The sequence below is a fragment of the Pristis pectinata genome, chromosome 7, assembly GCF_009764475.1.
Source record: "Pristis pectinata isolate sPriPec2 chromosome 7, sPriPec2.1.pri, whole genome shotgun sequence".
NCBI classification, from domain to species: Eukaryota; Metazoa; Chordata; class Chondrichthyes; order Rhinopristiformes; family Pristidae; genus Pristis; species Pristis pectinata.
The window spans coordinates 93,528,144-93,541,743 of NC_067411.1; the positions used below are offsets into that span (position 1 = coordinate 93,528,144).

General features: G+C 41.0%; 1 protein-coding gene across 4 annotated transcripts in view; it reads right to left on the bottom strand.

The window, feature by feature from the left end:
• Positions 1 to 13,600, bottom strand: part of rhobtb3 (Rho related BTB domain containing 3) — a 72,871-nt gene that overhangs the window by 25,785 nt on the left and 33,486 nt on the right. For 3 of the 4 annotated variants that reach the window (XM_052020145.1, XM_052020140.1, XM_052020144.1), the window contains exons 4-5: positions 8,239 to 8,396; positions 730 to 835 (exon numbers count right to left, since the gene is read on the bottom strand). In XM_052020145.1, coding sequence (XP_051876105.1) covers positions 730 to 835; positions 8,239 to 8,396 — 264 coding nt within the window. The remainder of the gene's footprint in view (positions 1 to 729; positions 836 to 8,238; positions 8,397 to 13,600) is intronic. The other variant, XM_052020141.1, reaches the window with a different exon arrangement.

Genomic DNA, 13,600 nt, shown 5'->3' on the forward strand with positions numbered 1-13,600 from the left:
TCAGGACGAGAGGGCATGGCTTTAAGGTTATGGGTGGGAGGTTCAGGGGAGATGTCAGGGGGAGGTTTTTCTCCCAGAGAGTGGTTGGTGCATGGAATGCACTGCCTGGGGTGGTGGTGGAGGCAGATACATTGGACAGGTTCAAGAGTTTGTTGGATAGGCACATGGAGGAATGTGAGATAGAGGGATATGCGGGAGGAAAGGTTTAGATAGTGTGAGGGTGGTTTGATGGACGGCACAACATGGTAGGCCGAAGGGCCTGTTTTGTGCTGTATGGTTCTATGGTTCTATGGAAATATTATGTTAACCTGTTAAATGGTGTGTTAGTAAATTATATTATTAATTCTTTAAATACTAAATTAGGGACAGCTTTGTGTCCTAAACCTTAAATAACTAAGAACTAGATTGTGATGCCTTACATAGTTTACTCAGGCCCTTCCAGTGAGCTGAAGGACAGTTTCCCCTAACCAGATGGATTGGATTCACGGCCAACTTCCAGAAATAGATAGTGCTCTGATGTATTTTGGTGCTTATTCCCAAGATTGACCCTTATGTTGAGATGACCATTCAATTGTAATGATGAAGTAATATTAATGATGGAATGTTTGACAATATAAATGAAATTCATTTTCCTGGAGTTAATTGAAATCAATAGAATAGATTGGCAGTTTTCCATATTCCCACTACGTAGGCCATATAAAGACACACTCCTTCATTATCTTCTCTTACCTGGCTCCTTAAGTCTAGGTGGTGGAATTAGTCGGGGTCTGCTACTCCTTTTCTTTTTTTTCTGTGAAGATTTCTGCTTTAAACATTGAATGATGAAGTATTCCAACTGTAAAATCATACACAGCATAAGCACAAGAATCAAAATCACACAGATTTGGATAGCTGGAGAACAAAGTTCAAAATTAAATGATAATCAATTTGTACGAAGTATAAATCCAGTTCCCTCCAATTGTATGAAAACTGCATGTGTTACACAATGTTAAATTTATCTAGTTGCTTCCCACCACCAAAATAGAAAAGTAGTTGGCTATTAATCTTCATGATAGAGTATTTTGGATAAGTTTCAGAATACCATCCTTCACTGGCCTCTTGGGAAAAACATTAGGAAATATCTTCCCATGTCAATCCATTATTTAAAGCTAAATATGGGACTTTCCTCAGAAATATCAGTTTTCCTGCAGTTAAGTGCTCTTCTATCAAAGCAGTCATCCCTGAGTAGAATAAGAAATTTATATGGTGACCAGTAGCTTGTTTTATTTTCCAAACGAGTCATGGAATATGAAATTAGGCAGTGCATGAATGGTTTATTGATTCATAACCACACATTGTCTAAATAAGACGGTGAATTCAGACATTTGGTGTCCCATATCTGGGTTATTTGAGATTCTTTGGATATAGAGTGAAGTTACAGGCTTTTCCACAAGAAGCAGGCACATGAGAGACCAACCACTAGTACTAGTAGTATTACTTATGGGGGAATCATTTGAGCACATAGAATAGTACCCTAAGATAAATCTGGCTTCCTCAAATGGATCTGGACAAAGAAAGGGATAAACTATTAATGCAAATTGGTGCATTTGCCATCCCACATCAGTTGATGTAAATTTACTGCAGAAAAAAACTAAAGGTCAAATCTGAGTTCACACAGATGTTGAACTGGATTATCATGTTGAAGAAACAATGCAATTTGTACTTCACTTCCACAGGAATGGGTCCTGATGGAGGATCTAGACTTGAAACGTCGACTTTCACAGATGCTGCCTGACCCACTGAGTTCCTCCAGCAGCTTGCTTTTTGCTACGTGTTTAGGCCAGTTGATGGAGCGGTTATAAAGCAAACCACCTCATCCTGGACGGTGATAAGCTTTCGAGTCTTGTGGTAGCTCCAGCCATTCAGGTAATTAGGAAATATTCAATCACACTCCATGACTCTATGACATCACTGCCTCGGAAAATGCTGCAGGAGGCAGGACTTGTACCATTCATTTTTTTTTTGACTTACACATCTTTTGGTATCAAGGCCAACAGTTACTACCCATCCATAACAGTCATTGAAAGGGTGGTGGTGAGCTGCCTTCTTGAACTGCGGCAGTCCTTCTGGTGAAAGTACTCCCATGGAAACAGAGAAAAAAACGAGCAGGACATTTGTCCTTTGAGTCTGCTCTTCTATCCAGTACAATGATAGAGTCATATCATTGTACTGAAACAGGCCCTTCAGCCCAACTCATCCATGATGACCAAGGTACCTACCCCAGCTAGTCCCATTTGCCTGCATTTGCCCCACATCCCTCTAAACCATTCCTATCCATGTACCCGTCCAAACGTCTTTTAAATGTACCCACCTCTGCCACTTCCTCTGGCAGCTCGTTCCATTAATCCATCTGTGTGAAAAACGTCCCTTAGATCTCCTTCAAATCTTTCCTCTCCCCTTCAACCTATGCCCTCTAGATTTAGATTCCCCTTCCTTCAGTAAAAGACTATCCACCTTTTCTATGCTACTCATGATTTTACATGCCTCCATAAGGTCACTCCTTAGCCTCCTTCACTCCAGGGAAGTCATGGCTGATCCTCTCTTCAATGCCATATTCCCCTCCTCTCCCAATACTTTTTGATGCTTTTTGTGTCTAGAAATCTAACTACTTGGGTAGATATATTCATTACTCTGGCCTCCACCATCTTTCGTGGTAAAGGATTCTCTGAGCTGTGGTTGTTGGAGGTCAATCATCCTGACCCCTGGACATCATTGCAGGAGTTCTTCAGGGCAATTGCTTAGGCCCAACCATATTCAGTAGCTTCATCAATCACCTTCTTCCATCATATGGTCATAAGTAGGGGTGTTCACTGATGAGTGCTCAATCTTTAATTTTAAGCGCAGTTCCTTAGAAAATGAAGCAGTCCATGCCCTCATGTACCAAGACTTAGTCAACATTCACACACGGCTTATGAGTGGCAAGAAATGTTAATAAATGAGTGCAAGATAAGTGACCAAAGTGTGTGGCAATGACCATCTCCAACAAGAAAGGATCTAGCCACCTACACTTGATAGTCAGTGGCATTACCATAGCCAAGTCCCCCATCGAAGACATCCTGTCCTGTCATCTAACCAGAAACTTAAGTGGGCCAAACACATAAATACTGTAGCTACAAGAGCAGGCCAGACATTTAGTATCCTGCAGTGAGTGGCTCACTTTCTGACACCCCAAAAGCTCTTCCACTAAATTCATGGCACAGATCAGGAGCATAATGGACAACCCTCTGCTTGCCTGGCTGAGTGAAACTTACCCAACAAGCTCAGTGCCATCCAGGACAAAGCAATCCTCTTGATAGATATCCCATCCAGAATTGTAAACATTCATTCCGTCCGTCACCAGTGCACCACAGCAGCACTACGTGCTCTCTGCAAAAGGCGTTCCACTCACTCACCTAACCTACTCTGGCAGCACCTTCCAAACCTGCGACCTCTGCCAATAAGGACAAGGCTAGCAGGTGCTTAGGAACACCACCTTCTGCAGGTTTCCCTCTAAGTTGGACATTACCTCGACTTGGACACTGTTCCTTCATTGCCACTGGATCTAAGTCCTAAAAATCACTGCCCTCAGTCCTTCACAAGGAAGAATGCAGCAGTTCAATAAAGTGCCTTTCAAGGGCAATTAGGGATGGGCATTAAAAATGTTGGCCATGCCAGCGATGACTATAGCCTGAAAAATTATTAAAACATGTGGTTTACATAATTTGCAACTCGTGTAAGGCTCACTCCTCCAAAACATTTGTATAACCAGAGAGCCATTTAAACTTTCTTCCACTTCCTTTGAGAAGTTCCTTCAAAGGCTGACAAGCTAACAACCCTTTGAATGCTCAAGTGTTTATGGCCATGCAGCAGTACGCCCACAAACTGCCGCAGAGAGGAGAGAAATCACATGGGCATATGCCAAAATACGAAAAACTACAGGACAATTCTGAGAGACTGCGGGAAATTCTGCTCTCTCTGCTCCGCAGACACAAACCATGTCATTGTTATCAAATAGAAATCTACTGTTTTGATGGTTTCAGCAGCTGTGGAGGCACATTAAATTGTTTTATTCAGTAGTCCACAATTAAATTTATTTAAAATTTTGCAATCATGATTTCCCTGTGTTGGTGCCTGGAATTATGAACTATTTGCTTCCCTGATAAAGCCAAAGAAGTTCCTTTCATTCTGTTCATATAAGATTCCTTTCTAAGTTTGGGTTTAGATTCACCTCATTAGATTTATTTTTGCAGGGCTCCCAGGCAGTGGGGCTACAAACTGGATGGGAGTTCGAAAAGGGGATGGTTGGTTGGATGGCGCTTGGGGAGCAACTTCATTGGTATTCACTGTAATTATTGAAGCTGTCACAACCACCAAGGGGTTTTTGAATGTCATCCAAGTTTTGACATATGACTGACAGCGCTTTTACCTGAGAAAAGTAATGAAGCTGAAATGGGGAAAGCATTTACAATCACCAAAATACCACGTTAGTGCCAGGCTGAGGTGGATAGACTGAAGGATTTGGCTCGGGTCTACTCCTTTGTCTTTTTAACTGTTTAGACAGAGTGGGTAAGTGAAGGCTGTTCCTATTGGTGGAAGAGAAGAGGACAAGAGGTCACAGATGTAAAATGGAGGGGAAAAGGATTAAGAATGACATGAGGAAAAATGTTTTTACGCAGAATGTACACAGAACCTGTACTGCTGAATGATTCTATTTTATTGCATGCAGTTTATTTTCCACTGGAAAGACAGGCTCTTGCCAAGTTACAAAGGTCCATATTTGGCAGCCAAATGGCCAATTATACTTTTCTTATAGAACAGTACAGCACAATTCAGGCCCTTTGGCCCATAATGTTGTGCCGAACTTTAAACCTCACCTAAGACTATCTAACCCCTTCCTCCCCCATATCCCTCTATTTTAAATTCCTCCATATGTTTATCTAGCAATCTCTTGAATTTGACCAATGTACCTGCCTCCACCACCGCCCCAGGCAGCGCATTCCATGCCCCAACCACTCTCTGGGTAAAAAACCTTCCTCTGATATCTCCCTTGAACTTCCCGTCTATTACTTTAAAGCCAAGCCCTCTTGTATTGAGCATTGGTGCCCCGGGAAAGAGGTGCTAGCTGTCCACTCTATCTATTCCTCTTAATATTTTGTACACCTTATGTCCCATCACTTAAATTCACAATAAACGCTATCACCTCCTTGATGCCTATGTATGTGTTATGCATGTCATTTGTCCTTTATGGGCATTCTCCACAATTCCTTTATAAGAATGTAAAAATGAGACGCAGGAGTAGGCCTTTCTCCTTCTCAAGGCAGCACCACCATTCAGTAAGACCCTGGCTGAATTTTTATCTCAGCACCACTTTCCTGCACTAATCTCATAACCCTTGATTCCTCTGATATCCAAATATTTATCAATTCCTGTTTTAATATTCTCAATGACTGCACCTGTACAGTCCTCCAATGCAAATAAAAATTCCAAAGATACATCAAAAAGAAAGTAATTAGTAGGGCAAAAAGGGACCATGAAATATCCTTGGCAGGTAAGATTAAGGAGAATCAGAAGACATTCTGTAAGTATATTACAGAATGGGACAGATATTACAGCCAGGGACAGAATATATCCCCTTAGGGACCAAAGTGTGATCTATGTGTGCAGCCAGTGGATATGGGCAAGGTCCTAAATGAATACTTCTCATCTGTATTCACCAAGGAGAAGGATGTGGAAGATAGTGAGTTCAGAGAGGGGTATATTGATAGTCTGAAGCATATCAGTATTAAGAGGGTGGAGATATTAGATGTTTTGAAATAGAAAAGGGTGGATAAACTTCCAGGGTTAGATGAGAACTGTACAGAATATAAAAGTTGGGATAATATGTTGCAACTTTACAAAACACTGCTTATATCACACTTGGAATATTATGTACAGTTCTGGTTGCCATACTACAGGAAAAATCTGATTGTGCTGGAGAGAGTGCAGAGGAGATTCATCAGAATGTTGATCCCTTTGGAGGACTTTAGTTATGAGGAGAGATTGGATAGGCTAGACATGTTTTCCCTGGAGCAAATGAGGCTGAGGGGTGACCTGATAGAGTTATCTAAGATTATGAGAGGCTTACATATGGTAGATAGCCAAAATCACTTTGTCATGATAGGGGTATCAAAAGCAAGCGGGTATAGGTGTTTTAAAGGGGATCTGAGGGGAAAGAGTTTTTTTACACAGAGTGATTGCTGAAGGTGGTGGAATCAGATACAATCACTAAGTTTAAGAGACATTTAGAGAGGCGCTTAAATAGGCAAGGTGTAGAAGGACATGATAGAAAGACAATACAGGCAGATGGGATTAGTATAAATGGGCAAAGAACGTCAGCATGGAAATGGTGTACATTTCAAGATATTATGCATCTCTCCAGATGATGGAAATGTGATGTTATACATATCAGGAAAGAATGTGTACATTTCTCTTCAGTAAAGAAGATTGAGGGGTCACCTAACAGGATCTTAAAATGAAGAAAGGTTTCGATAAAGTGGGCACAAAGAGAATGTTTCCACTTGTGGGGAAGTGCCTAACTAGGGGCTGTCAAAATAAGATTGTCTTCCAATAAATAACTCAGAGAAACTTCTTGATCCAAGAAGTAGTCTGAATGCTGACCTTGCTTTCACAGGAAATGGCTTGAGTGAACAGTCTAGATCTATTGAAGGGGAGGCTACCGAAGGGAATACAGTTACACTGATAGATGAAGCAGAGACTGGAGTGGAGCATATACACCAATGTGGACTACCTACTTCTGTGCCACATGTCCAGTGTTGGTACACCATCCAGACCACGGAAACTTGTTGCCATTCCTTTACTATCTCTGGGTCTAAATAGTGATACTCCTTCCCCAATAGAAATACTTTCCACTAGAAGGACTGCAGCTGTTCAAAAAGTCAACTCAAGGGCAGTTAGGGATGGGCAAGAACTGCTGACCTTGCCAGCAACACCCAGAACCCAAAATTGAGCTTTACAGAAATGGTCTCTTCAGATTGCACACCGACCCGATCAAGTTTGTAAACATGTAATAAGGTCCCAAATTTTTGACATTGCATCTCAACATTTGGTTAATAGAAAGTGTGCAACAAAGTCAGGGGTGATGCTATCTCCTATGCTTTTTTTCACTATCTGCAGGGGTGTCTTCACAGATGGCCAGAAGGCTTGGGCACACAAGTACCTCCTAAGTTTCCAGCGCACAGCAAACTGAAGCACCAATATCCTGTTCTACACATTAAGGGGCAAATCATAAGAATCGACGGCCAAACCGCGCCACCTAGTTCAAGTCTCTACAGGTTTACAAAGTCAGTTTTTCAACCTTTTGATGGACTAAACCTCTAAGCTTATTTTTAAAATCTTAAACTGCAAGCAAGTTGCACCACGAGCTTCTGGAAAGAGAAAATGCATGTTAACATTTTAATTGCAACCCTTTGCTAAACCTTCATTCCTTCAAACATTAACCCAACTTTGTTCAGATCAATGCAGGGCAGCCTCCTGGCTATTTCAGCCTTTTAATTTGAGGCTTGCAACATTCAAAGTTTCTCTTCTTATCTTGAATGTTAAAGATTAACATTAGGATGTCAGATTTATTTCTAAGGTCCAAACAAGTTGAACTTAATTACAACTAAAACCTTTAACACTGCTAGTAAATTGTACTGGTGATGGAGCCTTTCCACAGCTCCCACTGCAAGTCAATTATGGAAGGCCAGATATAAGGTCAGTAATTGGATACATGGTGTTCAAGCCTTTAATATCATCATCAACCAAATACCTATTGATGCTAATTGTTAAAGCATCCTGAATGGTGACAATGGCCATTTTTGAGGGTCCAGGCAGAAGTTTGTAACCTGGTCCAGCAAAGGTTTTATGTAAACAGTGTTTTCTTTTCAGTCTCAAGAGCAACACCCTTACAGAGAAAAGCAAAATGCATGGTGTGTGTAACAGTATAAGCAAGCTAGAAAAAAAATACATTCCCAACCCTTTGGCTCTAGCAGTGGCAATAGTAGACGCTCCACCGTCATCTTCAGAAGAAAACACACTGAAGCTAAATACTACAATAATTTCCAAAATCAGTCTCTCTGTAATCATTTGATCTAACAGTAGATTGCGAAGCAAATAATATTATCTTAAAATATTGTATCATAGAAAATAACTACCCAGTGAAAGCATAACAATCTTGCTCACCACTCCTCCGAAGTACTTCCCCACATTGAAGTCGTTGAGACTATGAAGTTCCAAGTAGGCTGCTCCAATGTCTTTTGACAGTTCTAATCCCTCATAGAAAGGTACGCAGCTCCCTTTATCTGATGTGCACAATGGGCAGGAACAAGGTGGACTCTCTTCTGTTGAGAATTTTGAAATTTCATGAATTTCATAGAAAAATATTCCTCTAAGTATTATATAAATCTCACAACTAAACAGAATAATGACAGATTAGTTAGACTTTCTGTAATTTAGATCTCCGAAGGCAATGCAACCTTTATTATATGACACCTCTAGTAGATTTCTAGAGCATCTTATCCAGTCTGTAACAACACTTTGCTGCAATTATTTAAATGCATAGCTTGTAGAAAAACATTAGCCATTCTCCATGCAGTAAAATCTAGCAAGTAGCAATGAGCTGAATAAGTAAATAATCTGATTTTGCCAATGTTAGCAGAGGGACAAATAGTAACCAGAATTCTCAGGGGAATGTCTGCTCCCCCTTGAGTAAAATTAAGGAATCATTTATAGCAATTGGTAGATGGTTGAGACTCCCAAAAACTTCATGGAATCACACAATGGTTGCAGCACGGAGGGAGGCCATTGAGTCCATACCATCTCTATCCAGCTACACCCACTCCCCAACCATATCCTCATAACCTTGCAAACTCTTTCAGTTCAGATACATATCAAGCTCCCTTTTGAATGCTGTAATTGAATCTGCCTCCACTAATAATTATGGCACTGAATTCCAAATCATAACAATTCACTGTGTTTAAAAATAAGTTTTCCTCATATCACATTTAGATCTTTTATCAATTATCTTTATCCTATGTCCCTGTTTCTTGATCCTTCTCTCTGCTTTCCCTGGGCAATAGGAACAATTTCTCTTAGTCTTTACCCTCCATGATTTTAAATCCCTTTACTACCTCCTCTATTCCAAGGAGAACAAGCCCAGCTTCTTTGTTCTATCCACATAACTAAAGTTAGTCTTGAATTTATAGCATAGCGATTGCTGTGCAGTGCAGGAATGCCAAATTCAATCAAGTAAATTCAGCTTAATCTTACTTAGATTATTAAATCAAATTATATCTGACAGAAGGATCTTGCTGTTAGTGTACATTTTACTGACAGAATGCCAAGACTTTGACATCTGAAAAAACACACCGAGTCACAGTATTTTTAAATTAATTATTTATTCTTCGAGATTTGGGCATCACTGCCTAGGCCAGCATTTATTGACCCTCCATAAATACTGTCAAAAAGGTGGTGGTCAGCCACTGCAGTCCTTCCGGTGATGGTTCTCCTACAATGCTCTTGGATAGGGAGTTCCAGGATGTAGGTCAAATGGCAATGAAGGAGTGGCAATATGGCAGGCACAGTAGTGTAGCAGTTAGCGTAATGCTTTACAGCGCCAGCGACCCGGGTTCAATTCCGGCTGCTGTCTGTAAGGAGTTTGTACGTTCTCCCCGTGTCTGCATGGGTTTCCTCCGGGTGCTCCGGTTTCCTCCCACATTCCAAAGACGTGTGGGTTAGGAAGTCTGGGCATGCTATGTTGGCACCGGAAGCGTGGCGACATTTGTGGGCTGCCCTCAAAACGCTAAACACAAAAGATGCATTTCACTGTGTGTTTCCATGTACATGTGACTAATAAAGATATCTTATATATTTCCAGGTCAGGATGCTGTGTCCCTTGGAGAGGGACCTGTGTGTGGTAGGTTTCCCATGTGCCTGAAGCCCTTGTCAAGATAATGGTTTGGGAGGCATTGCAATTGAGCAATTGTAGTCACTGTGCATCACCAGTAGGAGAGGAAATATATGGTTAGGGTGATGGATGGAATACTAATCAAGCATGTTACTTTGTCCTGGATGGTGCCCAAGTGGATTTGTGTTTTATAACGGTGGAATGGCCTTGGAGTGTCAGGATACTCCACCTCTGACCTGCTCTTGAAGCCACAGTATTTATGTGGCTTGTCCAGTTGAAGTTCTGGTCAATGGTAACCTCCTAGGTGTTGACAGTGGAGGATTCATCCATCGTAATGCCACTAAATATTAAAGGTAAGTGGTTAGACTCTTTCTTGCTGAAGATGACCATTGCCTGGCATTTGCAAAGTCTGAGTATTGTCTGGGTCATGTTACAGGCAGGTATAGACTGCTTTATTGCTGAGGAATTGTGAATGGATTTGAACATTGCGAAATTCTCAGCAAACATTCCCACTTCTGATCTTGAGTGACAGGAAAGTCACTAATGAAGCAGCTGAAGGTGAATGGGCCCAGGTCACTACCCTCAGGAAATCAAGAGGTGATGAGACGATTGATCTCTATAGTAAGTGAAGAGTCTTCTACCAGCCATGCTACAGTTGCTGGGAGAGCATTGTGTAGGGGTAGGAGGACAGGCAACCAATGGCAAGTGAAAGATAGGCAATGCACAAGGCTAATTGGTTAAGGTTTCTATCTTTGTTGCCTTGATTGGATGAATAAATATGACTTGGCATACTAAGCTGGTGCTGTCTCGCATATATTATTGTGGTTGCACAGACCCTGAAACAACAGAGCAAAAGTAAGTTGGAAGCTGTGCTGGAAAGGCTTTGTGTTGTTCTTTTTCTTCACTTGCAGGCCATGGGCAATATTTCCCAGTAAGGGCAATGACTGACTTGTTTACAAACTTACACATAGTGGTATTCCAATGTACTTTCTGCCTTCCGCATGATTGAGGTTGTAGGCTGGAGGTATTGTTGTTAAGGCTTCAGCAAGATGCAGCAGTTTCCTTTTCAGTGATGATACACACACAGCAGCCACTGTGTTGATTGTGGAATGACTATATGTCCAAGGTGCCTGAAGCAAGCTGCTGTGTCCTGGATGTCCAAGCTGCTTCTCCGGTGTAGTTAAGGCTGCACTCATCCATGAAAGTGCTGGCAATTCCACTGCTTTTCTGACATTGTGCCTTGTGAATGATGGAAAGGCTGTGAGGAGCCACGAGTTCAATCATTTGCCGACTATCCAGCATCTAATTATGTGGCTGTTACAGTTAAATTTCTGGTTTCTGGTTTGTGACCATTCTGGATGTCAAACACAACAGCTGGGAAAGTAACACTATTGAATATTGAGGAGAAGTGGTTAGATTCTCTTGTGATGGATGTGGTCACTGCCCTGCAGGGTGAAGGTCACTGTCATATCTGCCTATGTTGAATGTTGTCCAAATCATGCTGCATGCAGACACAGATTATTTCATTTCATGAGGAGTAGTGATTCCACTTGGACCTTTCTTTCCTGAATCAAAATGCTATCATTATACCCATGACTGCATGATTAGAAAAAGGCATCTGACAGCATCTCCTCCCTTCTGCCTCCTCCACTACAGTCATTTGTGTGTGTGTGTGTGTGTGTGTGTGTGTGTGTGTGTGTGTGTGTGTGTGTGTGTGTGTGTGTGTGTGTGTGGGTGTGTGTGTGGGTGTGTGTGTGGGTGTGTGGAAGGTGGGGGTATCAGCTAGATTGTTACAGTATAGCAGGCAAGCAACACTTGGGCTTCTGTACTGATCAATTTGCTGAATAGCAGGAGTCAAGGAAAAATGTGCACTAATGATTCATACGTTGAATTCAGAGGAAAACGATATACATAGCAAAGAAAAAGACAAGCACTTTATGGCCCGATTTCTTTGCTTCTTTTTATGAGAAACCAAATTATACCATTGGTACAATAGACATGGGCTGGATGCATTTTATCAAACGTTTTCTGATGCAGCTGGAACACAAGGGGCAAGATGGCAGTCATTCACAGCAAATTTTGTTTCTCCCCCCCCACCTCCGTCCAAACCAAAAGATTGTGAAACATGGACAACCAATTTAAAAAATAAACTTTTGTCGCATATCTTTAGAAGTTGACATAAACGCCAGGTCAAAATCAGAATCAGAATCAAATTTATTATAGAAACAAAGGACTGCAGATGCTGGAATCTAGATGAAAAACACGATAATGCTGGATCTCATCAGGCCAGGCAGCATCCGAGTAGAAAAGCAGGCGGTCAACGTTTCGGGTCAGGACCCTTCTGAATAAGGTCTACTGAAGAAGGGTCCTGAAGAAGGGCCCTGACCTGAAACATTGATCGCCTGCTTTTCTCCACGGATGCTGCCTGGCCTGCTGAGTTCCTCCAGCATCATCGTGTTTTTCATCAGATTTATTATCACTGACTTATATGACGTGAAATTTGTTGTTTTGCAGCAGCAGTACAGTGCAAAGACATAAAATTATTATAAATTACAAAAATTACAAATAAATTACAAGTACTGGCACAATCATTGTGTAAAGATATTAGACTCAAACCACTCAGCACATAGTCACTCTAAGAGCATTATATTTGAAGGACTAATGAAAATATCACCTTGATACTCCAAAATAATACAATGAAAAGTGAAGTCATTATTGTTTAGAATGTCCATTTCCATTTTCAGGCATGATCCACTAATCAAAAAATCCTGTCAGTGAAGAAATCAGTAATCAACATTTTTGAATTCTCTACATTTCATTTCCTTTTGGATCTACCTTCTTCACAGCCACTTCCTGTGGCCACCAAGAGCAAGATGATGTCAAGTCCTAAAAAGTAGCTTAATGTCCACCAAGATATCCCTATGCAGAGTGAGGGCTGCTCTCCCTTCAGTTTGTACTCATTCACTGAACCTAGTTAAGTTTCTGGACTCACTGAATATTTCAAGCAAGGTGATATTAACAATTAGGGAGGCAAGATGTTTTGGTGCATTCTCAAACAGTGGCAGGAAGACAAGACGAAATGGCAACCAGCCAAACAACAATTGCTGGGAGTTATGAGTTTACATGAAGTAAACGTAGATAAACGCAATGTGACAGCAGTGTATGTGGTTCATTAGTTTGCACTTAAAATGGTGATGTACAGTATCGATGACACGAGAATTTTTCTTTTTTTTGATGCAAAAGTATTTCTAAATGAAGTTTTACAGGAGCAGGAAAGACTTGGGGTGGGGAGTTAGTTACATTAATGTTAACAGAAAGAGTTGACAACACAGTACTAAATAGAACATTAGATGCACACACAAAAATCACATATTAACAGCACTGGGATAAATTTTACTCATCCCACATACTGCGAGAAGAGTGTCAAATAATGAAGACAGTGCAGAGACATATTATACCAGGTTTTAGTTATGAGAAGATCCAGGGATTTTCTTTCAGTAGAAGGTTAAGATGAGATCTATGGTGATGGTGTGGTATAAAAAAGATAGTGCATCGATAATTAGAGGGCATGATGGTAAGATTATCACCAAGAAGATTGAAGACAGAGATTAGGAATTTTTTTTAGGCCGAGGAATTTTT